This window comes from Schistocerca serialis, chromosome 4, assembly GCF_023864345.2.
Source record: "Schistocerca serialis cubense isolate TAMUIC-IGC-003099 chromosome 4, iqSchSeri2.2, whole genome shotgun sequence".
Taxonomy (NCBI): Eukaryota; Metazoa; Arthropoda; class Insecta; order Orthoptera; family Acrididae; genus Schistocerca; species Schistocerca serialis.
The window spans coordinates 55,692,620-55,719,798 of record NC_064641.1 but is presented as its reverse complement, the minus strand read 5'-3'; the positions used below and the strand labels follow the sequence as shown (position 1 = coordinate 55,719,798).

Here is a 27,179-nt window from a genome sequence, read left to right as displayed (position 1 = left end):
GTGCGCGTGCGTGGGTGTGGGGAACGCATGAGCCGACGCCGCTGCCGCCGCGCCTCCACGTGAGTAGCGAAGCCCGACTGGTGCGGGCGCCACTACAGTGCCAGTACCGTGTGTACTCTTCATTAAACTGCCAACACCCGATGTATATAGAGCAGCTAATGCTGTGGTTTCCAGCCACCATCACCCCAGAAACAGCCCAGATATCAGCAAATAACGCTCTAAAGTTAGCGCTAGCCAACACACTATGGATGGTAACGTTTAGTCACGTTTCAAACGAACAAAACTCGTTTTTGTACGTTTTCTGCCAAACCGACGGTTAATAAGTTAATAACACGGTTGGTGCTGCTTCTTTCTTATTCCCGTGTTGTATGTTATCTTTGATGTCACCCAGTCGGTCAAGGTCAAAGTTCATTCGCCCCCACTAATTGTGATTTTATAGCCATCGTAGCCGAAAATCTGCTTTCACAAGCTGAGATGAATGAAATTGGTAATCTCATTGCACTAAGCTCAAATTTGACATTTGAAAATATTTTTTCATTCACTGAGAAAAGGCCTGAGAACACAAACATTTGCTTGTCTACTTCTCCAAATCGGTAAGAATGTTGCTAATGTGTTGTTGTTGTTGTTGTTGTCTTCAGTCCTGAGACTGGTTTTATGCAGCTCTCCATTGTACCCTATCCTGTGCAAGCTCCCAGTACCTACTGCAACCTACATCCTTCTGAATCTGCTTAGTGTATTCATCTCTTGGTCTCCCTCTACGATTTTTACCCTCCACGCTGCCCTCTAATGCTAAATTTGTGATCCCTTGATGCCTCAAAACATGTCCTACCAACCGATCCCTTCTTCTAGTCAAGTTGTGCCACAAACTTCTCTTCTCCCCTATCCTATTCAATACCTCCTCATTAGTTACGTGATCTACCCACCTTACCTTCAGCATTCTTCTGTAGCACCACATTTCGAAAGTTTCTATTCTCTTCTTGTCCAAGCTAGTTATCGTCCATGTTTCACTTCCATACATGGCTACGCTCCATACAAATATTTTCAGAAACGACTTCTTGACACTTAAATCTATACTCGATGTTAACAAATTTCTCTTCTTCAGTAATGGTTTCCTTGCCATTGCCAGTCTACATTTTATATCCTCTCTACTTCGACCATCATCAGTTATTTTGTTCCCCAAATAGTAAAACACAGCTTCCAATGTGTGTGGAACGGAAATTGTACGATCAGTGTGTGTATTGACAGTTTCACCTTACGGTGAGGGCTGGCTAGTTAAGAAAGTGGGTATGCATGATAGAATTTACTAAGAAAAGATGAAAACAAACAAACATTGGAAGACATAATTATGATTGTAATGAAACTGATATTGATGTGAAAGTGACATGTAGCAAGGGAAGTTCTTCGCTATATGTCAAAAAATTAGAAGAGATTGAGTGTACGACATAAGGAAAGTGCGTAAATTGCGTTAGAAGATATGCAGGAGCAATATGCATTCTTATTGCTGAACATGCGTGGAAAACTCTAGAAGTAACATCAGTCCAGCAGCGGATGTCAAAGGTGACGGCTATGCAGACGATGTAATAAACATTAGTCTGACAAATATAACATGATAGATATTGTTTAAAATAACCGAATCATTAATAAGCCACAATTAACTCCTTTTTGTTTGACCTCTTCAGAAAATTAGTTTCACCGCTCTGTGGTAGCTAACTCCACCGAGCTGGTGGACAGAGCCTATCTCCGCCACTGCCACGTAGTTTGAGGAAATTATCTTAATGAAGAACCTCGTTCTTTATAACATAGCTTTCCATTTGATTGGTGTTAACCCCTTAACTTGCACTTTCGAACACAGATTTCTAATAACCATTGTTAGAGTCCTAAGAGTTACATTGTTTTTAAACTGGCAGTGTTGCTCTGTTATCTATTGACTATGCACAGGTGAAAGCGCCATCTAGCACGATATTATGTCGCCAGAAGGCATGTACAGGGTGAGACTAAATTCCGTTTTCCGCGCAGGGTAGCCGCGCGGTCTGAGGCGCCTTGTCATGGTCCGTACAACTCCCCCCGCCGGAGGTTCGAGTCCTCCCTCGGGCGCGTGCGTGTGTGGTGTAGGCTTAGGGACCGATGACCTCAGAAGTTTGCTATCATAAGACCTTACCACAAATTGCCAATTTAAATTCCGTTTACAGATTTTGAGGAAAGTAAAATTTGTAGTAAACATAGTGTCAAAGATCCATACCTTTACAAACTATGAGTACAGTACTTGTTCATCTTCGCTGCTGTGAAACATCTCTCCTACTGAACAAGTGTTCATAGCTCTTGACGTATACATTTTAGATCCCATGTTTACCAGACGTATTTTTCTTGTTTTTGGTATAAGGAACTTGACCGCAGTCTGTAAAAGTAGGTCATTTACGTGATATATATATACACACACACGTCGGGTTTCACGACAACTGTGAGCTGCCGGATGACATCACCAGTAATTGAACTTTCACGTAGCCTACGTCAGTTCACGTCGGTAAAACACGGGTAAGATTACATTGATTCGCATGGAAATAAAGTAATATTTAGTGTAAGGGAAGACAAAATTCTATATTTTTAAAGTAAATGCATGTAGGAATCCCCAGGTTGAGTAAAACCAACCAAACTACTTTTTTTTCGTAATTTTGTTATATGCCATTATACTCCTGGGACCTTGTTATTCACAGGAAGGGCAGTCCTCCGTCAGTCTGAATAACCTAACATTTCTTTGCTGATCTACATCTACAGATACTGTGCAGTGTAAAGTGCAGGATACTTGATAGCAATATGAGCGATTTCTTGTCATTTTCCGTTTTCTTTTAAACAGCTGGAAAGCTGACAGAGTGCCTGTCTAGTACTCGACTCTCTTATTCGCGTGGTTCCTGCGGTACGATAGATACAGCTGAATTATCGCATATTGTTCCGCAAACACAGGTTCTGAAAATTTATCTAATAAGGTTTCGCGAGAGCAGTGTCGCCGTTCCTCCAAAGACTTCAGTTTCAGTTCCTTAAGCATTTCTCTTTAATGTTCGCTTCTGTACTGACTCTTTACGAGTCAAGCACCGCGTCTAAAAGTTCGATTCCCACTGCCATGCATATTTGATAAGGACTGCAAACCATTGGACAATAGTACACAGATGGTCACCGCTGTAGCGTTGTTTCTGTTTTTCCTGACAGATGCAGCGCACTTTCGCCGGACACGTCCAACGAATGAATCATTTGCCTCCGCTACTATTGATTTCAAGTGTTAGTCCCATTTCGTATGACTTTTTAGTATTTTCCTGAAGATTTTTAAACGGTGAAATGCCCTAGAAATGTACTGCTGATCTTGTAAATAGATATTGTCGTGTTTATTCCTCTTCTTTGTCAACATTGTGCAGTATTATCGACATTTAGAAAGAGCTGCCATTCAATAAACAAAGTGCAAATACAAACTCATTCGACGTTCGTTACATTAATAAATCAATGTTCACCCTATCCTATACATTTAGAACACTGATTTTTCATTTCTGTGAACTATTCGTTGTTTAGTATAAAATACGGCTTTTAATGGCCAAAGTATACGTGTGTAGATAACCATGTGATCGTAACTTTATCAAGAGTTGACAGGTTGCCACAGTGTCTGTAATCCAGGAAAACATGATGTACTTGCTCGCCTGCATCTGATTCTTACAAGATACCGTGTGTGTGAATGGAGGAAGCTGTGTTTCACAGTAGTGGTTTGTACTCCTTCTTTCGGAGAAACTTCTTTTCCTCTAGAAACTTCATGATGTTTGAGGTCACATTTGTAGTACTAACAACAGAATGACGTTGGCGTTAGTGATCTGTAATTCGGTTCTTAGGAACTGGAATGTTGGATACTCAATACTACGAGCAACTTCCTTGTCTTTTTCCAAGTCGGGTTATAGTTGTTAACGCCTTAAAGAAAATAAGACGTGCAAATAACTTTCATGACTTGTTATTTTAGAGGATATTTCGCCGAAGTCTTTCGCAAACGCTTGAGGACTTTCAACGAGGAGCAGAGCTGGCGGTCAGTAATTTCGCGATCTTCTTCACGGGAGATGGAGATCACTTTTCCGAGCGTTAAGCCGTTGGAAGACAGTGAGGATTCTTTGAAAGTAAATCTGCAACAGGTTCCTTCGCGGTCACTCTGTCTGTGGTCGTTGTGATGTAGGGGTACGAAGCTTATGCTGATAAATTTGCACTTTGCTGTTATGATTTTGCGTCATGTTTAAAAGCTTGTACAGCTGCACTTCCTGCTGTTAATATCTCTGTCGGCTTCTCAGATGTTAACCCACAACTCCCTCCAGGGACTTATTTGCGTCCCGTTTCTGCTGGGTATCGTTGCTCGTTCGAGGCCTCGTGTACTCTTATTTCTCTTTTATAATTGCGGCCACATCAAGACGTCAGTTGTGACAAGGAATCTCAGTTTAATGACGCCCTGCCAGTTGACTTTCGTTTCGATTTTGTGGCAATTGCATGGTGTAACGTAAGAGGAAGTGCCACAGGATATTACTTGTTAGCTTTTCACGTAATTAGACTCTGATTGTGAACTCCGTTACCAAGGTCACTTCTGCGCTGTTATAATCCTGCACTTTCTGCAGTGTCTTCCAAAGCTGTTAGTTTGGATCCTACAGTTTGCCGATAAACTTGCCTGTCGTCCTCAGATAAGAGCTTGTAAAAGAAATAATAGGCTGCAGTAAAGCTGCTTCAGCAAGATTCGTTGGCAAACAGTTCTAAGCGCTTTGCGAAGTCGGCGTGTCCAGCACTGTCTAAACACAACGGGAATGACTGAGTAACCCAAGTGGTGGTCTGTTCGCGTTTTGTTAGACTGAATGAACTTCATTGTGTTAGATAAGTGATTAACTTCACGTGAGGGATTCTAAGCCAAAAGAATCAAATTAAATTTTGCTGTCCACATCGAAATAAACAAACACCACGCATGTAATCGTTCTATACCTTTACTAGCACGCAAAAAGCAGTAACAGGGACATTAGAGAAACGTTCTGTGACAAATACAGTTCGAATGAGTATATTGTATCAGCGTTGTTGAATATTAAATATGCGTGGATCCAGAAATACATTCACTTACTCGAAACACACTGACGCGCATAACTTATTCATATCCCGTGATGTTAAAAAAGGGCACTCCTGAACACGTGTACAGCAGCTCTCAAATTCGAATACAGCGAGGGCTGCGGTTCTCGACCGCTCAGAAGTAAACACATTTATAATTGGTTCACGCGCACGAATGTGAATCTGATTCATTAATCCAGTTAACTTATTAATTAAATGAGAAATCATAAGATAGGAAACACGGCGAATACACCGAATGAATGGGAGCATGTGTGACTGTTAGTTTACTAAATAGTACATAAATTGTAGAGAGGAATACGGAGCAACTTTACATTTGTATGTTGGTACTGTTGCAGCGACGTGTTGTTGTTGAGCTACAAATTACACTATTACTAATAGAAAACCTTTTATTTGGAAGAGAACCTGATGTGATTTTGCAGGGTTTTTTTTAAAAAAAATTAAGCTTTGGCTGCGCCTCACCTCGCTGCATGATTCCCAGGTAGTGTGGCGACGATGACGCGCTGGTGTTCAGCGATTCTGCATGGAAAATGCCTCGATCCGTTATACCTCTATTACAGCTATTGTGCTGTCGGAACTGTCGTCGTGAGTTTGATGTCGTTGGACTGAAGTTTCAGAGCGTGCACAACTTGAAGTACACGCCGCTGACATGTTTATAAAGTACAGGGTGTTTCAAAATGAATACGCCGGTTTTAAGGCGTTTTAGCATTTATTACGTTCAAGTTACAATTGTAAATAATACGCCAAATGAAAAAGCAACTCAGTTTTGTTTGTATACCTGTGCGCAATAGGAAGAGTATGGAATGACAGTGTGACTGAAAATCGTGTTGAACGAGTGTGAGTCTTTCACGCTTAGCCCCAAGAAAATCCCCGCGGGAAGTTTATGGGCCTTTCTTTTTCGGTGAATCAACTGTGACTGACTGAGTTTGCTTCTCTTGATGTGCTACAGCTATGGCCCGTGCCTCAATGGGAAGAAGCTGACACAACACACCTTTATTAGGAGCAAGATGGTGCGCCGCCTCACTGGCATAGCTAAATACGCTACTGGTTAAACGACGTTCTATTATCCAACCGGTGAATTGGGCACAAGGGGCCGGTTGGCGCAGCATTTTATGCACAACCTCCACGTTCACACACGATCTGATGCGATCATGTGTGTGTGCCTCCGATACCAGCTGATCTATCCGACTTTAGAAACAGTGTTATTGCGACAGTTACTCCTGACACATTGATCAAGGTTTCGGAACAAGTCTCCTGTCGACTCGATGTGTGATCGGTTTTCACACTGAATAATTGTATGCAAAACTGTTTGTGTTTCTCTTTAATTTGGTGTATCATTTATAATTGTAAGGTGAATGTAATATGTTCTACAAAGCCTTAAACCTGTATATTCATTTTGAAACACCCTGTAATTCGTCTGTACAGTGTCCTATTCCAAGGCAGGCTTCTTCACATAAAAGCACTGTTATCAAAGTGTTCAAACTTGATTTCGTGCACACGTATTGTTTAATCAGTCAAAAACTAATATGCGTCCATTACATTTGCAAAAAAAATGCCGTAGTGGAAGTGCACTGAAACGTGTAGTTGGCAGACGCCCCTTTGCTGTACGGATTGGCAGGTGGTTGTGCATGTTTCTTAAAAAATAGTTTGTAACAGATGGCAGTGGCGCTCAACGTTTGTATCGGGAAAGATCAAACGTCCTCTATTAAAGACACTGATTGTCGTATTGGTAAGCATGAGACTCTTCTTAAGCTTACTACTCGGTACTGGGGAGGCCTGAAAGGCGAGGACACCTCAACTGCAGGAGGAATTTGTTGGCGTAGTTTACGATAACTCTTGTGTCAGCGTAAGGTAATTAGCAGCGACAAGTAATGTTGACCACATTATTATCTGGAGAGTTCTACGTGAGAACCTGTTGTATCCGTACCACGTACAGCGTGTGCAGGCACTATCAGCAGCTGATTTTCCTGCACGGGTTCACTCCTGTGAATGCCTCGACCAACAGTGTGTCACCCCTAAAGTGTTTCATACGTGCTGCTACGTTCATTTCCTATATGTTTCCCACGATTGTGTTGAGTTAGACAATCTGAGATCTAGCATGGCAATAAAGCGTTTCCGGACCCGTGTCCATTTAACATTTTCTTCTACGCATGAGGAATGTTCTCTGAAAGTTTGCCCATACGTTTCTGTTGTACTCCGTACGCACAAAAACAATGAAACAGTTGCATTCAGGTACGCGTATTACTTGACATTCAGTACAAATACAATAAATGAAATAATAAAGGAACAAACGACATAAATAAGCTTCCTGGAGCTATACCGTTATAAGTCATTGTTATGACTGGAAGCAGGCCGGTCTTCCGTCAACGATAGACAGCGGCAAGATATCACGTTTATCAAGCCAGTCCAGTCCAGCCATCCGAGCCGAGCCGAATTAGATCTCTTTCCCACAAGCACTGGTAGGTCACAGACAACATAACTTTCTCGCAGATTAAAACTGTGTGCCGGACCGAGACTCTAACTCGGGACCTTTGCCTTTCGCGGGAAAGTGCTCTACCATCTGAGCTACCCAAGCACGACTCACTCCCCGTGATAGAGCACTTGCCCGCGAAAGGCAATGTTCCCGAGTTCGAGTCTCGGTCTGGCACACAGTTTTAATCTGCCAGTAAGTTTCATATCAGCGCACACCGCTGCAGAGTGAAAATCTCATTCTGGAAACATCCCCCAGGCTGTGGACAAACCCATGTCTCTGCAATATCCTTTCTTCCAGGAGTGCTAGTTCTGCAAGGTTAGCAGGAGAGCTTCTGCAAAGTTTGGAAGGTAGGAGACGAGATACTGGCAGAAGTAGGGCTTTGAGGATGGGTAGTGAGTCGCGCTTGCGTAGCTCAGATGGTAGAGCACTTGCCCGCGAAAGGGAAAGGTCCCAAGTTCGAGTCTCGGTCCGGCACACAGTTTTAATATACCAGGAAGTTTCATATCAGCGCACACTCCGCTGGAGAGTGAAAACCACATTCTGGAAACATAACACTTTTCATTGTTCACAGGAAAACAAACTCACTTAACAACTGCAGATGAGTACTCCGTCAGTGGACTCAAAATAACTCCATTATATAAACACGAGCTCAGTGAAGTTTCGTCTACTCACATGAGAGAGCTGGACAGGAAATACTGGAGAGGTATTGTTTCTCTGTGAATTAAAAGGCGAGCTGCTTTTGTGGTGGGAAGTCACCTATCCGGAAGAAAACATGACTAAAACAGCATGACTAAAAATCTGTTTCCGCACTAGGAGCGTAGAACCGTGTGCAGAGTGTTACGTAGGATCTGATTCATAAGGCGCCCTGGAGTAGGGTCGATATAATACACTGCAGTTGCCACTTGTGACTTAGGGTAGACAAACGTGGGGATCGCTCGCTCACTCCTAAGCTTGCGGACTTAGGCGGAGGCAAGCGCATGACCACAATCCGGCGATCTACCTTCCATCACGCGACCAAGCTTTAGCCACCTCCAATATCTTACTATATCCCTATAACACAATTTATACCTTAATACGGTTGTCCTGCAATTCGATGTGGTGCACACATTTAATATTTGTTCTTCACCAATTCATTTAAAATCAAACATCAATTTTATGCCATTACAAAACCATTTCTAATAGTATGCGATTTTTCCATCCCCAGCAAGGCGTAAATTATTAGTCCTAGTGAAAAACGACTCGAACTTTTTTTTTGGGGGAGATTTAATGTAGTTCAGTTTTCTGCTGGAAAACATACTCGCTAGAAACCGCGATTTTAGAGTTACCCAAGAAAAAAGCGAAGAAATGTCCTTTAAACATCCCAATGCTCTTACCCCACCGGTCAGGACTTTTAGTATGTTGTTCGTGGGCCTCCCTCCTAACACTGTACAAAAATTTGCGACTACACGATTTTCCCCCCTAATATTCCTTCGTTGCCTGGACTAATACTGAAGTCGGAGTACTGAGGGGGTCGTGAATTCTGTTTACCGTACTTTTGGCCGTGTCGTTCGTACTTCGACCTAGAACAATAGAATTGAAAAGGTGATTCGTTTATATAAGAAGATTGTTACAAACCTCACAAAAATGCCTGCATTCGGTTGGCTGGCCAACCTGCATACAGTATGGCCTTAACACGACTATCCAGGATATCTCTGATATTTTATTTGGCCGCTTACTGCTGTAACAACACAAATATTGCTGAAGTTTGTGAGGTTCACGAATTTGTGGGCTCCATGAATTTATGGCTTTATCACATCATCTATGCGCCTCCTGGTATGATTTTAGTAAGATTTTAGTAATAAGGATGCAGATTCAGGTGTGCGTAGGAATGTGACACTATCACAGTGAAAGACACTGCGACCTATTGTATACAGCTTTTGGAATGTAAAACTGTCCATGGTCGGAAGGTAAGTTCATTTTTTGAACAGTTTCGTTCCGTACAATTAGTCAAATAAGTTTGTTGATATGAACCACTACATAAAACATAACAAATTACAGCCAACATAGGCATCGTCCAAAGACGTAAAAACATTATGAAACTATACTAAACAAACGCAACTGGCCCATGGTGTAGCGTCACCGTCAGCATTGTCATGTTTTTACGTCTTCTGACGATCTCTCTCTTGACTAAAGAATCTTTACATTTCACGTAATTGCTTAGAATGACAGACATACCTGATGGTCGTGTAAATTGAATCTGGTACTAACATAAAAGAAATAAGATTATGATCAAATATATTTGTATTCCACAGTGTTCAAAGGTATATTCTGCGCAACAGTTACATGAAAACTCTAAAATCAGATTTAGAAGCACATTATTTGTATATTAAACAAATACAAACCGACTTAGGTATATTAAAGCAGACTTATCGTGCCTTTGTACACAAAATAATTTTAAGTTGATTGTGGATTGCAGAGCTTTTGATGTGGTTACTGGTTCCGTGGCCCACGTAATTTGAATCTTAGACAGTGCTTATTATTGTGCCAAAGGGAAGAAAGCGGGAACAGTCGTAGTGAATACGTCGTAGTACAGGGAAATTGATGCCTTGTTGCGGACGGTAACGCAGGAAGGGCTGTCCCATCACAATAGTGCGTCGTTGTTATGCCAACGAAGTCTGTCAAGCTAGTGAAGGTCACACGATGGACATGGTGGCAGGTCGTCAAAATTCGCCTTGTGCCCTGACCGCACCGCCTTATCTTTTGTGTCAGTAGGTCTGTATTGTTAAGCTAAGATCGGGAACAAACCTGAAAAAGCAGTAAGACTCGACTCTTGATGCGGGTGTTTCAAAGAACAACCCTTGTCATCACGTCAAGATGACGAGATGCTCGAACCCTCAGTCACTGCTACGCTTATGGTGGTCTCTGGTCTCATGGTGACAACATGCGAACCATGCCGTATCAGCGAGTACTCAAGTTTGCAGCGGATTGCGAAACCCACTTCAGGACTGACGTAAACGGCAACTGGACTTCGCCCATCTTCTAACACGTATCTAGCAGAAATGGAGACCCCTTCTACACAGTATGTGACGTGCAGAGCTGCATATGATACAGTATACGAGAAGAGAAGACTGACACATCTGGGACGGACATGAAAGTATGCTCTCTCTCTCTCTCTCTCTCTCTCTCTCTCTCTCTCTCTCTCTCTCTCTGTGTGTGTGTGTGTGTGTGTGTGTGTGTGTGTGTGTGTGTGTGTGTGTGTGTGTGTGTGTGTGCGCGCACAAAATATCTGCGTTAGAATAATGGAAAATAGGCCGTCCGTAGGGAAAACAATTCAGTACTAACAGACGTTAAGTATAATTAAGCATATCTATAAATTTTTTATTAATTCAAAAGCAGTGAAAATGATGAAACGTTTTTATGAAAATTGAACATGATTTTGGACTCAACTTGTGTGTAATTTAACCTTGTCAGCTTCCTCATACGATGGGTTCAAATGGCTCTGAGCACTATGGGACTTAACATCTGAGGTCATCAGTCCCCTAGAACTTAGAACTACTTAAACCGAACTAACCTAAGAACATCACACACATCCATGCCCGAGGCAGGATTCTAACCTGCGACCGTAGCGGTCGCGCGGTTCCAGACTGAAGCGCCTAGAACCGCTCGGCCACTCCGGCCGGCAGTTGAGTGGGTTTGCTGTTCTTAAATTTATCGTGTTTTAAATAAGAACCACTCCTTTCATATATGGAACATTGGCCGTATCGCAAATATCTATGTTTTATTCTGGCATATCACCAGCGTCGATTTCACAAACGATTTATCAATAAGTAGCTGTACCGCTACCTCACGAAATCTTGCTTTCTTTAGGTCAGACATGCCACGTTTTTGTAGCAGTATGATACAATTTAATTTTCACATGGTTCAAGGCTCCTGACCTATACTCAGTCTCCATTTTCGTAACTTTGGAGCGAAAACTCAACGGTAAATTGTTAGGAGGGAGGATGTAAAGTTCCAAGGCTTTTTTTCTTTTCTTTCGTATTGACATAAAATATAATCATATTGCCAGCCGGAGTGGCAAAACGGTTCTAGGCACTACAGTCTCGAACCGCGCGACCGCTACGGTCGCAGGTTCGAATTCTGCCTCTGGCATGGATGTGTGTGATGCCCTTAGGTTAGTTAGGTTCAAGTAGTTCTAAGTCTAGGGGACTGATGACCTCAGATGTTAAGTCCCATAGTGCTCAGCGCCATTTGAACCATTTATAATCATGTTATACGTAGATATTGTATTATACAGTAGGCATAAAAAGCTACTCTTTCTTAGTGTGATCAAGAAGTTATATAAACCTCGTTCTGTGAGAGCAAGAGACTGCGCTTCTCAGCTTTCCATTTCCTGTTTGAATGGTTTTCAAATTACCTAGTGTGCTTTCGGGTTACTGCTACGTTGTTCCACGCACTCGTCCCCATTTTCTTTTTTCCAGCCAGAAACCAGACTTCCGTTTTAAATGTTGAAGGGGACGAGAGGCAGGGATGTAGCCTATAGCCCACGTTATTCAGTCTGGAAAGAGAAATAAGATTGACGGAGAAGAAATAAAAACTTTGACGTATGATACTGACAATGGAATTCTGTCACATAAGGCGAAAGACCTGGAAAGTCAGTTCAAGGAATGGATGACTCGAATAGAAGTTAAGACTAACACCACCATAAATGAAAAAGGTTAATGGTGAGTAGTCTAAATCAGGCGATGCTGTGGAAATTAGATTAGGGAATACGATGCTGAAAGTAATGGAAGAGTTTTGATATTTTGAATGCAAAATAACTGACCGCGGAAGAAGTGAATATGTAATAAAATAGACTGGCAATAGCAAGAAAAGCATGCACGAAAAAGGTAAATGTGCAAACATAGAATGTAAAGTCATATTTTAATAAGTCTTTTCTGAAAGGATTTGTTCGGAGTGTAGCTTTATATGGAAGTGAAATGTGGGCTGTTAAACGTTACAGACAAGACAATATAAGATTTTAAAATTTATTACAGAAAAATGTTGATTAGATGTGAAGAGTCTTGCATAGGATAGACCAGCGTGGAGGGCTACAACAAACCAGTCTTCCGACTGAAGAGAACACCATGTTAACAGTGCTAATTACCCGTACAGCCAGCGTAGCGTTATACCAAAATACGGCGAGCAGCGCGATGGCCACATGTAATAGGTATGCTGTGGCTGAGGAAATAATGTTAACGATGAGCTTTGTGTCCTCGTAAAACGAAAACTCGAAGCATCTCTGCTTGACGTTCGAGAAGGGAGCGTGAGGACTGCGAAGGCGTAATCTATATAACTAAATTCGGCAGTGGAACCTCGCTCGCGGCCCGCTTTTCGAGATTCAATTTCCCCGGAGAGATTGCTAGTTACTCGTGCTACAGAGCGGCCGCGTTTATCCCTGCGCGCTGCTGACACTTCGCGCGCTGCCACCTAGTCAGCAACCGCGTAAAGTTAGAGGTGCATAGCGGTGACAAGGAAGTGGAAGGGTATCTTTCACTGTCACTTCGAAATACAGCCACGCGTGTGTGTATCGGCAGTGATCGCGATCTTTCAAATCTCAGAAGACAAACCAGGCGATAATCGATGCTATTTACATGTACTATAAGGCGTGTCATTTTAGAGGGCGAAAATAAAATTACATGGTTTTTGTGAATGAGTGAGCGCAAAAGTATGTCTTTTGATGTGTAATATCCTAACGTAAAATTATTTTTTATGGATAAATATTTAGCTTTGTAAATTTCCACTCGATTACAATACATACTGAAATTTCCGACCAAAGGGCATAAATTAATATAAAGTTCATCAAAATTTGTTCAAAAAGTGGTTTAATCAACTCAAAAATTTTGACTTCTGTTTCTATTACCAAACACCGAAAGCGCATTGACAAATTGTAAAAAGCTTCAACCAACAATATTCATCAAACCTTGCTTCGATTCATTCCTAGAAATCATTCTTCTTCTCGCTTCCTGGCTCCTAATGCATCCTTCTCGTTTCTCATGAGTATACACTTCACCAGAAGTCTTTCTTAGTTTTTTCAAACACCTCTATGGACTGTCGATGACATGGCCACTTTGGAACTTGCATTGGCTCGTGAATAAACTTTCTTATTTCTGATAGTTTGAGTTCACAAGTAAGTGGAAGTTCATACACTTTTTCTGAGCAGTCTATTAGTTTCAAAAGTGAAGTTGCATTTGGATTTACAGCAGGTGTTTTCCTAGGCTCAACAGATAGGTCTCCTGGTGTATTATCATCTTTATTCCTCATTTCAGTTAAGTTCTGCACCCCTGCTTTTCTTTCTTTTTAGTCTTTCAAGCGTAAAAGTGACTGAAGCACTGCTTCACTAAATGTGAGTCACGATTAACTTAAGATTATTGGCAAAAAAATCATCTTCTGGGTTTTAAGAGCTTAAGTTGATAAAGTTTGTGGTGAGGTTCTTCCAGTTTAGGGAATTTCGATTTGATTGTAAACCACCAGGAATAGTAAACGCCAACAACGTATTCCGCAAACAGCTATAATGTCTTAAAGTTGTTGCCTTTTAAGGCTATGTTTTGAAACTGACACGGGACAAACCTAATTTGCGATTGTTTACTTCCGAGAGTGGATTACAGAACCAATAATGCCAAATCAGTTGTAAGTTGACTTGCCCTTGTAGCTTGAGTTATCCTGTAACTATAAGCCTGACCTGTAGGAAGATCTTTGACAACAGTGTCACTCAGTGGAACCAATGGATCTGGAAAGGATATTTTGACAAATAAGGGTTTGATATCAAGTTTTATTGCACTGTCAAGCATGTTGCCAATCTTACCACTCCACTTGTTTTCAGACAAAAATTTCCCAGCCAACTGTTAGATCATGTATCAATGAAGTAGTTCATTGATATGAAGGGCACAAACCAACCAGAGACGAGTTTACGATTCAGCTTTGTATCAAACCAATGCAGGACTCCTCCTTCCCAACGAGTATTAATATTCGTTGAGTCTCCACCAATAGCCAGCAAACTTTTATCAATGCTGGTTTTATTTTAAAAATCCAGAAGATGGTTAGCAAGAACTTCAGCCGGCTTCCTTTTCGTTAATTCTTTCTGTGGAGTAGAATGTCCGATACCTTCCACCTGGTTCACTGCAATGTAATACTCTTCTTTCCTCCAATACTTACAAACTGATGACTTGAGTTACCTGCTTGTAACAGAACTTTAATGGAATCTCGGCGTTCATCAAAGAAGATACATTCAGTCTTGCCTATCCTACTTCTAACTTGTGGTTATTCGTCAAGTGATTCCATGACTCTTTCTTGGGACTTTTTACATAATATTATCAACCACAAGTCTCCTGTCTCCTTCATTAACGAATCCAGCTTCCAAACGTGCAGCTGTTGTAATGGCAGCTGTAGCTCGTAGACATAATACTTCGCAGTGAAACAATGCACCATTATAATGTATTATACTAACTTGTACTTCTAGCAGAAGGTACATCAGAATCATCACGCGGTATCTGCAAAGGATCTCAACATTCAACATCAGGTCTCTCTTCATCTTCTTCGGAGAAAAAAATTTCATTTGGTTGTAATGCTAACTTTCCCTTTCTTTGTGATTCTTCAATTTCTCCAGGCGTATTTCATGATGAAATAAATCTCAGGTGAACAGCCTGGTGTGAGTGTACAAAGGACACAATATTTCGGCAATCGACCTTGTTGCCATCATCAGGTGTGCTGATGTACTGCCAAGGGACGGTTTTTTTTTAATGTGTGTCTATGGAGGCCCGTCGCATGTGCGACTCGCAGAAGCCTTCGCTGAAGCATATGAAGAACAAAACACCCTGCCACAATACGAACTCAACGAAGCAGAGAGACAACAAGAAACCGCCTTCACACAGTTCGTTGAAGATTTCTTGGGCCGCCCCGCAACAACCCAGCCACTTCTCACAACCGCTACAGAGGTGAAGAAAGTAATACAGAAACGGAAGGGGACATCTGCACCTGGAACAGACACAAGGGACGGTAGGCGTGAAATGTATAATAGATTTCCCCCTCCCCTACCCTCGGGCGCTCCCTCTGCCGTCCGCGCCGCGGGCGCTCTCTCGGCCGTATGCAACGGGATTCGACGCCCGGCTTGTGGCCCAGCGTCTGGGTGTTCCCCCATTAGGTCCGCGCCCATGGAGGTTTTCCGGCGGCGTTTCGGAGGTTCCTCCCCCTGCCCTAAGCCCATCTGATTCTACCTCCGTGGTGTCTTGAGCTGAGATGTTGAGAAATTCAGTCAGCTTGTCTCTTCCATGTGGCCAAATAACAAACGTGTCGGCCACGTACTTGAAGGAACAGATAGGTTTCACATGCGCTGACTCCAAGGCCTCTTCCTCGAAATGTTTCATGTACATGTTAGCGACGACATGAGAGAGGGGACTCCCCATAGCAACACCTTCGGTCTGCTTGCAGTAGTCACCGTCAAATAGAAAATATGTTAACTTAGAACATGTCTGAACAGATCAGTGGTTTTCTCATCAAATTTCCGGCCGATGAGCTCCAGAGATTCAGGTAACTGAATCCTAGTAAACAGGGAAACCACGTCGAAGCTCAAAAGTTTGTCAGATTCCTTAATCGTGAGGTCGTTGATGCGTCCCAAGAAATCGCAAGAGTTGCGGATACGGTGTGGGCATGTCCCCACGTGAGGGCTGAGCAGCTCCTTGAGGTACTTGGCGAGAGGATAAGTCGGGCCACCAATATTGCTGACCATAGGACTAACGGGACGTGTTCCTTGTCGACTTTCGATAAGCCGTACAGCCTCGGAGGAACAGGGGCCCTGGGTCGTAACATCTTCGTGACCTCTTCAGGGAAGCCGGAATATTTGAGAAGCGCCACAGTTTTCCTTTCGACCCTCTTGGTAGGATCGGTGGCAATCTTGTGGTATGCGGTGTCATCTAGCAGGTCCCGCATCTTCATGGTGTAATCCTGGTGGGACAACATTACCGTAGCGTTACCCTTGTCTGCCGGTAAGACCACTATGTCTGGACTTCTCTTAGCTTTTCCTTTCTTTTCTGCTTGTATTCAGAAATTCTTCTTAACTCATCTTCTTGACTTCTCTGGTTTTTAAATTGTATTCTTTGCTCAGGTAAATCTGGTAACCCAATCTGATTCTGTCCAACGGATCTACCCTGACCTTTGTTAAACATCAGTTCTTTGACAGGGATCGTCGTATCATTAGAACAAAAGCAGGAGATGTACACTTCACGTTCACAGTCAGCACCGCCTAGACATGGACCCTCAAATTCTGAACGTAGCTTATTGTCACGCTTGCGACTGAGCGTTTAAAAGAGCTTGTCTGACGTTGCTATGAAAGCCTCGTTCACTTCCAGTGTTGCTTTGGCCTTCTTCCAGTTGTTTTGTCTTCTTCAGGACAGTGGCTCTCAAACTGAAAATTGGCACCTCAAAACAGCTGTCTGCTAGACTCGACTGTTCAAGCACTTTTCCATAAATATCGTTTGCAAGACTGGCTACTGAGTATTTTCTGGGATTCTCTTCACTCTGTTCTCTTAGCAGAAGCCCTCATCTTAGAACATCACGGAGAGTTGTGAGCTCAGAAGGCAGCGTTTGTCGCCCAGTTCTAATCAAGTTCACCATGTGAGTGGTAGTTGCCAGTCTTGTCTTCGTTTTACTAACAGTGGTTCCGAATTTTCAGATTTTACAAGTGGAAGAAACTATTAGTCTCTGGAAAAATAAAGGAAAGAAAATGTCACTATGTGTATGAATTAATAACGAGACACTCTGATGCAAACGAGTACTGTTACTTTAAAAGCTTTCGCGAGTGGCATAAAAAAGTATACAGATTTTGTAGTATATTCTTATCCTTAGAGCAGAAATACAGACAGAAATAAGAAGGGACTCCCGAAAGCAGATAGTTTCCTGCGAATTTTACATGAAACTTCCAAATATCGTGAAATTGAAGTAGCTATTTACCAAACAAAACGATTTAATTGCCATTTCTTGTAAATATATTTGGAAACTGCTGACAAAAACATAACTTTATTACCCCCATCACTTTTTGAAAAATGAAGTCAAAATATTTGACACACCCTAACACACCATCATGTCTCTCTAGACATCTGCAGGGCCGACAAGACATTCCTACCGGACTCACAGATGAACTACAAATTGTTAATTGTCTGTTAGATATTAATCACACCCATCTTTTATTAAAGAGACAGATTTTGCCGGTGAAGACAATGGGGGCGGGAGAAATAGAGACGGATTTAGAATGTAGCATCTATTGTGAAGACACTGAAATCCGTTCAAACAGGAAATTAAAAGCGGGGTAGCAAGTCTCTAGCTTCTTCACTAACAGCCCATATATTATACTTCCTATTGAGTACAAAGAACAAGTAGCTTTTCTGTACAAACTGAGTTATTCACCGTAACTATTGAGATACTATAAGACACATCGAAAATTTGTTTTTCTGTCAGTGTTTGGTGGTGGCCTGTAGATCAAGATAGTTCTATAAAGTCTACAGCTGAAAATCCACAGACCAGGTGAAAAATAAATTATATGATTGTAGTATGGAAATAAAATTGCCATCCTATTTATAGAAGGCCGAAACAAGCTGCTTGCGGTAGAGAGTGGGCAAAGAGAGGTAAGGAAAAATCCAAGGAAGAACAAACTCTACGAAGTGGGAATTCAGCGCATTGTGGCGTGTTCAGCAAGGTAAAATAGAGGACCAGTTACTAATCACAATGAAAAAAGTATCAGGTGACAAATTCTGCGACATGTCGAGTACTCAGAAGCTAAACTGGTTAGGACTTTGAAAATGAAATACGATAAATAATAAATCTGTTGTGCACCGACGTTGAACTTAAGTCAGAGCACGTGGTATGACGCTTAGTTTACAAACAGTTCTTTTACTGCGTTGAAGGTCACGCAATCACATTTAAACGATAGTGAAAAGCGAGTAAACAAAGAAACAGATTCTGCATCGTTATTTTGCCCACATATTCCTGTTGACTGGCGTAAACATTAAGTGTATTTCGGAAACAGTAAGAACTATTAATTGTATGAGTAAAGTTGTTGTTCTGTCCCGTTATTGCAGTCGAGGATACGCCAAGGCCAAGCTTTTGTCGCCAAAAGAATTTTGTTGGCCGTAAAGGATCAACAGCACAGTTACGAGAAGACGCTGGTGTGATTAACACACATCGCATCGTTCAAAAAAATGGTTCAAATGGCACTGAGCACTATGGGACTCAACTGCTGTGGTCATAAGTCCCCAAGAACTTAGAACTACTTAAACCTAACCAACCTAAGGACATCACACACATCCATGCCCGAGGCAGGATTCGAACCTGCGACCGTAGCGGTCGTGCAGTTCCAGACTGTAGCGCCTTTAACCGCATCGTTCAGATAGGTGCCAGACAATCATGTGATAGCGTGGCAGACCAGGTGACCGAACCTATGTTCGTCAGGCAAGCAAGACTATTATATGAAAGCGTGGTGTCTGTTCTTTCGAACATGTCGGAAAGAACAGACACCACGCATTCACATGACTGATTCGCCTCGACGGGCAATGAATCCACCATCAACAGTGCGGGTGCAGATCTACGTTAGACCTCTTGAGAGACTCTTCAAAGTAGCGAACATGGAAGACATGGACGAGGGCTGCCGATACACGGCGTTCGGTGGGAGTATTGCTCGGATGAGAGGTGTGCCGAGGTAGTCCGCGCAAGTGCGATAAACATTGTGTCCGGGTGGCGAGGTTGATAACGCAACTGTCTAGTAAGCAGGAAACCCCAGGTTCGAATCTCAGTCCGGCACTCATTTTCGCTCATCGCCGCCGATTCCACATGAAGTCCCGATGCAGCTAACATAAACAGTTCTTTCTCTTCCCTTTCTCTCACAGTCCCCTCCCCTCCCCACCTTCAGTATACATAATAAGACCACGACGTTGCAATGGGCTGATAATTTCCTCTTTGTTCCCGTTATTCGAAACGGATGAATGCCGTGGCCAACATTAACTCGCAACTCTCGTCAAACAGCCAGGGCTATTCAGAAGTACATTTGGACGGTGGAACCTACCATCGTTGACTGAACTGCGTAAGTGGTAACAGGTCGGATGACTACTTTTGGATTAGTGTAAAGCATTATGAGAAATGGGATACAATGCACTCGTACAGATTCACCCCAAAGTTATGACGTCTGCTATACTACAAATAGGCAGACTCCAATGTATTGCTCTAGAACGACGCCAGGAATGGATGCCTGGAAAAAAATCTTGAACTATCAGATGCTATATAAACTGCTGTAGCACGTTGGGGCGTTGTTGGGAAAAGTAAGAGCGCGGATATGAATTATTAGACAGGCACAGTGTGGGAAGTGCGCACGGCTGCCGCAGGAAATCCGGCTCCTCGGAGAGTAGTGCAGCTCGAGCCTAGACCAGCGGCGCCCGTCATGACGGACCTAAGCAGTCCTCTGAAAACTACGGCACGAGCGGCCTTAGGTAAAAGGCTCACGTTATAGAGGAACGGGCTTTAGATCTTCGCCGGACCATACAGATTTGGGTTATTCGTGGTTTCCAAACAAAGATAAGCTGAGCCGGCCGGGGTGGGCGAGCGGTTCTAGGCGCTACAGTCTGGAATCGCGCGACTTCTACGGTCGCAGGTTCGTATCCTGCCTCGGGCATGGATATGTGAGATGTCCTTAGGTTAGTTAGGTTTAAGTAGTTCTAAGTTCTAGGGGACTGATGACCTCAGATGTTACGTCCCATAGTGCTCAGAGCCATTTGAATTTGAAAGATAAGCTGAATGGGTTAATGGCTCCTTGCAAAGGAGTTACGGTCAACTTACTTCCTCATCCTTGCCCTTTTTTACCTAGTTCCGTCTCAGTGACGTCGACAACGATGTGACGTTAAACTGCGATCTGTAGCACCTTGCCTCGGTATACAAGTTGATTAAAATTACTTGATAGTTGATACTTCACGTGTTGGTGGTGTCTTCCTCCAGTCAGAACTACGCCTGAAGTGTTCGCCAGACAAGGAAATGGAAGTGAACTGATCGTTTTTCTCTTCTTGTGTTTGTATCCGAAACCAGGGTCCGGCTCTTTTTATTTCACATTTCGTGACCCATCATAAACAACACACAACAAACGATGACAACGAAATAACGCACATTTCGCGCACACCGTTAGCCAAAGACTTCTGGATTCTTTCGGACAAAACGTAGTTCGGCTTCACGCATTCAGCTGTTATTACAGAGATCAGACTGCAGTGGGTAAACTTTATACGACACGGCGTGAAACCGAAGTTCTTGAAGGCAGCAAATGAACCTTGCAGCTCGTTCTATAGGTAAAAAACATCAACCGTACAGTCTCAAGGTCTGCCGCAACGTAGTGATAACGTGATAGATTGAGACACAGGAAATAATGTCGGGTGATAATATTTTTTATTTTTTAAATTTATTAAAATGGGTTATTTTCAATTAAATAGTTTCAGTGCAATTTCTTTTATTTTTAAACTTTCGTTATGATTTTCATCATCGTATTACCTTTATTTGCTATTATTTTTCTTCCTATCATTCCTTTTACGTTCGTATAGTACAGTTCGCTTTTAGCGCTGAAACTGAACATTTCCTGTCTTGAGTTTGCTCGTAGAGGTCAGCTTTAATCGCCGTAAGCTGCAGGTTTCTGACCGCCTTTCTCTCGGATTCATTGCACATAAAGAGCTTGTGGTTAGACTAGGACAAGAGTGTAAATAAGGGCTACAATACGCGTTATTTGCCATAATTCAGTCAGTGGTCATTTAAACTCTCCTGTGGACAGAAAATCTCGCGTTCGCGCCATACCTGATGGCAGTAGCTTCCGGTATTGCTCATCGTTAAACGAACAGCACTTCAGCTCTTCTGAACTGATCTGCCGTGTTCGCGTGTCGCCTTCAGCCGAGCGGTAGACAATTTTAAACTTATTGTAGTAATTACTTCTAGTTTCGGACTTTTTCTCCGCATGGATGTCAAAGATACCTTTGTGTAGATTCGCCTTTACAGCACGACAAGTCGATAACTTGGTAAGAGAACTTACAGGGAGGGCAGCAGTGCAGGAAAAAACACAGTATTAATTCTGCCGTTAGTCCCCTCCTCAGACAAAGTGTGAGGTTGGCAGAGAGATTTTATTTCAGCTCTAACCCTTGAATAATTTTCATTGTAAATAAAATCTTTTCTTCTTCCTGGTAAAATTAAACATCCACAGTCAAACTTTTCTTGCATAAATAATCATAAGTTTCTGTAGACTCTGCAAGTTAGGTGGACCTTACCAGGTAGAATTAGCAGAGGAAATAGAAAATTAAGGGTTCGATCAGTAAACAAGAGCATTACGGAGCTGCTCGTCGAACTTCAGTAGCAAATGCTGTAAGACGCACTGTGCGGCATCCGTAGGTTTACTCATAAAATTCCGTCACTGTATGTTCTTAGAAGTCGAGGAACATATTACTTCCTTCCACATACATCCGACGAAATGACCACCGTGCAAAACTTGAAAATTTAGCTCGTACGATGATTTACCGCCAGTCTTTTTTTCCACGCAACGTTCGTGAATGGAGCCGCATAATAGTACCAGACGTATCATCCGTCAAACACAGTAAATTAGCTTGCGGAGTATAGATTTTGCTCTACACGAAACTCGAATACAGCACCACCCACTTTTGCCTTCGCGAGAATATTTTCGTAGCTAATGATATTAGGATGATCCCTACACGAAGGATAGAAAAACACTAGTAGATTAGTACACAGCACTGAATACGAAGCAGTTATTGCATAGGCTAGGAGACTCTCTGTGTGTGTGTGTGTGTGTGTGTGTGTGTGTGTGTGTGTGTGTGTGTGTGTGTGAGTGAGAGAGAGAGAGAGAGAGAGAGAGAGAGAGAGCACGAGCGTGGGAACAGCAGTGTAGGGCTGTGGAGAGAACGGGTTACGGCGCACAGCTTACTGCGCCTGAGAAACAGCTTGCTGAAGAAGAGTTGGTTATGCATCGTGCTTATCCCTGTTGTGAAACGACAGCTGCGGCAGTATCTTCTCAATGTACTTGTCGTGTTAAGCGTCAGTTTAAGTTCGGCTTAACATAAAAGATTGAGCAGTAGCTGACATGTACAGGGCCTACATCCGGCAAGACACCTGGTGTAAGGTAAGGTGTGGGGCGGTGGTACTGAAGGTGTACAGGCCCGGGCGCCGATATGTAAACCATTTGAACATTTCAGACGGATATGCAGATATTGTTAATTAATACTTCAAGTTTCTAGTAGCCAGAATGTAAAGGACCATTTCAAATCTCTGGCTCCCAAGGACAGTATATATATGAACTCAGCCAGCATGCGCAGGTAAATTGCATTTCAGCGTTTCCATTTATTGTGAACAGGCCGAAGAGAGATAAGGAATTGTGAATGTAGGATTCTCTGTGGCTAAAAATAAATTAGCTTGCTATGAATACTGTGTAGCCCCACGGAGCTGGGACTGTGTGGAAGGGGATTGCAAACGTATCAGACGTGAATTTTTGCCTTTGCGCATGCTGCCAAGGAGTTCGCTTCACCATCGACGTAATGTGTGCAAGTCGATCACCTATCAATAAGCATCGAGATCGTGAAGCAATTAGACATACTGTACCGCAGGATTTGGGTGCTCTGTTGCTTCTGATACACACAAATGATCTTTCGATTGTCTTGTCTGCTGTTTGGACAGATGATAAATGAATAGAAAGAAAATGTAGTGAGTCATTCTACAGTAAAGGCAACCAACGAAATATTCAAAACGTCAACAGATTGTTAAAGGCCAATGAATTGCCATTACGTTTTGAGAAGACTTACTTCTCATGGAAACCCACAAGATATAAAAATAGTCTTTACAACCATTGAAATGCAAGCAGTAGAAAGGATTAAGTTTTTGGCTCTACAGATCACAACCTCAACTCAGAAACCTACACCCTAGAATTAAAGGAGGACCTTAGTTCAACAAGTTAGATATGGAATCGTCTTTTGGAAGAGAAAGTAATATCGAAAGAGACAAGCTTGTGACAGGAATTATATCTGGTTTTAGTAGGCATGGAGGTTGGGAATAGCGTTGTCGATATTTTTAAAAATATCTCGAATCTGATGTATCCCCTTCGATGTATCACCAAAAAGTACGATACATTGAAGGAAAAAAAATGTATATAGTTGCACATTGTAAATATACTGCCGGTTTTAGAGCTGTATATTTAAATATTGATTCCTTATTAGATGTTCTGTGCATCAGCAAGCTAGCAGTCTACCTATCTCCCTTAAAGCAAGAACTGAAAGAAAAACAATTTAAAAATTAGTAAGTTAGTAATAGGACTTAATGCGGATGAAAAGCTTGCATTACAATACTTTTTTGGTCAACTGTTGTGTTGTTACTGAAAAACTGTGTAGGCCTTCTTAATGCATTGTTATGCAATATTTCATTCAGTTTAACCTCTCATACCTTATTTTCATAATTTGTCGTTGGCTAAATGTCCAAATAAACCTTTCACGCTAATGTAGAAAAATTGCGCGGTGAAGCTACATGTTGCAGTTTTTGTTGTTAGCGCCGAGCGTCGATTACGTCAGCATTTCCCTTCACACGGCTCCACCCGCCGCAGAGACTAATCTTGTCATTTAGGTTTTGGTTCAGCAACTGTTTCTGAAGAATGTCGATGTGAAAAAATATCACCCTAGCTGCGGTGATTTTTTTCCAAAGGCAACTGGTGCGCTATTTCTTCACACCGGTAATCTAATTATTCCATTCACGCTGACCCCTCCTCTCTCCCCCCCCCCCCCCCCCCCCCCCCCCCCCCCCCCCCCCATATGCAGTCGGACAACTTTTTTTGTGACACCTATACTTGTTCTCCCAGCCCAGTGAAAGACTAAGACTGGACGCAATGGAACCTCAGAAAGTAGGGCGGCTCCTTCACAAAGTGAAAGTGAGCTAATGGTCTACAATAACTTCAAAAGAACAATTTAAAATGTTTTCCGAGAATTGAGGAAAAAATGTATTATAAAATAAAAATAGCGCCGTTGCCGTTTTGATATCGATACATTTGTGAAGATAATTTAGCCGATGTATGTCGATGTTTTCTTGGGGGGGGGGGGGGGGAGGAATAATCTACATATCGATATTTTATTAATAACCATAGTTGGACACTCGCAAGGTTCGATTACTTTGGCACTGTTAAATAGGAAAGGTGCATCTGACCACTCCTCGAGCTGAAAAGGACAGGCTTTGAGCTGGTCATAGAGATCGCTCCCCAGTGTTCTTGGCCGACCATGTAACTGTTGAGCTTAGTTCACCGCCTTATCTTGTCTCGTAGTTTCATTATGTAGATTGCATATCACGTGCTTTGGTGGAGCGTTCGCGAGTTTTCAGTTCTATCCCCCAACCCTTCTACATACTTACCAATTCGTGCGTAGTATGAAGAAAGAAAACCGTCGACAGCCCTTTGCATTAACCAGAAACCTTCAATTTTAGCATAACGTTCTCTCCATTCGGTACATTTTGGAGGAAATGTTCGTTGACTCTGAATTTTATAGTAAATTTGTTCGACTGCCTGTGATCGGCGTACTACTTTTTAACACGCACGTTGCAGCACAACGACCCACTTACTGACTAAAGCTTGGTGGTCGAAACATTGAAAGTATCTCGTTCCCTGGGGTGTCTCCTTAGACAGTTGTCGCCTGACTTTCTAGGCAACTAGTAATTTTAGTTTGTTCCAGGCTGCTGGGACGTAAGGATCGAGGAGCACCAGATATGCTCGAAAGACGAAACTGTTGTGGCAAATAAGCAAAAATATACTGATAAATAAATGGCAGACGACGGGTCGGTGAATGGAAGTACAGAACACTTTTCAGAACTTTAAGGACGAGGTGATGCTGCGGTAAGACACAGGACCCGCGTTAGGGAGGACGTGGGTTACCCGTCTGACTTCTCGGAATTAGGTTTTCCTAAACAGATTCAGGCAAATTTGAAACGGACGAGGTACAGCTTCCTCCCCTTTCTCCTATACGAGGTAGTGTTCAATCCCTAGTGATTCCGTTCTCGACGAGGAGTTACCTTTTAATGAGTAACCCTCCGTTTCCCTGCACTTGGTTGGTTACTGCTGCGGTGTGTGTGTGTGTGTGTGTGTGTGTGTGTGTGTGTGTGTGCTAGAGCTTGCAGAAAGGCCGTTCAGCAGCTGTGGTGTGGGCGTAGTGGTGCAGCGAGGCGCAGAGAGCAAACAGGTGAGGAGAACCTGTGTCCGCCGGCGGCCGCGTGGGTGGTCTGCAGCGCGGGCGCAGTGTGTGGCGAGCCACGCGCAGTAGAGCTGGCTGGCCGCGCCGCCTGCGTCCCGTGCTCTCCGTGTCGTGTACAAGGGAACCCCCAACTCCATTCATAAAACTGCTGATATTGTTCTGGGTTTATCTGAAAATGCTTGCGTAAGGGACCTGCGATCTCTGGTGGCTTGTTACACAGTATTTGCATTTTATTTGATTTCTTACCCACATTTATCTTTGCATCTGTACTGCACCGAAAACATTTACACTGCACTGTCAGTGCCATCGGTATGCGCCGTGTCTTGTTCAGAAACAAACTCGTTTCAGTCACACACAGAACTTACTGCTGGGAACGGTAATTCCCACTGTACTCTTAGCTCTGAAGGTGCTCGGGGTTGTCTATCGGGTTGTTAGTGGTTGTCGACGTTAATCGTATGTTAACAGTGGTACACAGCAGAACAAATAAGTTTAGCGATGGAGAGTTGGCCGATATGCACCTCGTGCAAGAGCTCACTGTATGCGATGGAAACGTTACACGACGACGCTATCCTGATCTATTTCTGCAGCGGCAACCACCACAGTACAGTACTTTGGCAACTCTGGCTGTTACATCATTATGTATTTACGATCTGCTGATCGCGTATTAGAGGCTTTTTCCTGTTGTGAAAGTATTTTTGGAGATTCAGATGTAGGAATGGTAACAAACTTAAGAAACCATAAATTATATTATTACTCTGTAACGACCCATTGGGGACCCCGGGCCTTACACCAAAACACTAAGAGAATATGGTTGAACAGTCTTGGAAACTTTGTTGGTGGAGTTAGGGTTCGGCCTGTAAAAGCTGCCCTTAACCCAAAGGTTGCTTTGAACACGGCAGTGCTTTCGCAAGGCATGGTTCTGTTGCATACACTATTCCCTTGGATCATCAGACGTTTGAAGTGACTCGTATAGCCCGTTACAATGGAGGATACATTTTAATATGGACTACGTATCACGGTTCAACTTTGTTACAATAAGAAATCATTGCTGGAAATGAAAGAAGCGAAACGTCACACACATTGCTATAGCCCAGACCTACTAGTTTGTAGTATAGCACCTGCCAAATTACGTACAGGGATATATGGTATTCTTCTGTAGGAAACATCTTGAGACCGGTTGGTACATGCCGGGTCGCTCGGCCAAGACGCGTCAAACACGTTGTCTCTGTTTTTATGCATGTGCGTGTGCAATTTCGTTTATGTATTGAATACATGGAGTCGGCCTAAAAAAGTACTCCTTACAAAGTATCATGCGAGCCCGGAATCAACTGATGATCTTAGTT

At 42.8% G+C, this 27,179-nt stretch overlaps 1 protein-coding gene across 2 annotated transcripts in view; it reads left to right on the top strand.

Annotated features, from left to right (window-relative positions):
* The window catches only part of LOC126474980 (zinc finger protein jing-like), a 663,576-nt gene that overhangs the window by 461,784 nt on the left and 174,613 nt on the right, over positions 1-27,179 (top strand). Inside the window, exon 1 of one of the 2 annotated variants that reach the window (XM_050102514.1) lies at positions 21-59. The exons of the other annotated variant lie outside the window; for it this stretch is intronic. Within the exon in view, the coding sequence (XP_049958471.1) occupies positions 28-59 (32 nt within the window). The 5' untranslated portion in view covers positions 21-27. Of the gene's footprint in view, positions 1-20; positions 60-27,179 lie in introns of those variants that run through there. 2 annotated transcript variants of the gene reach the window in all.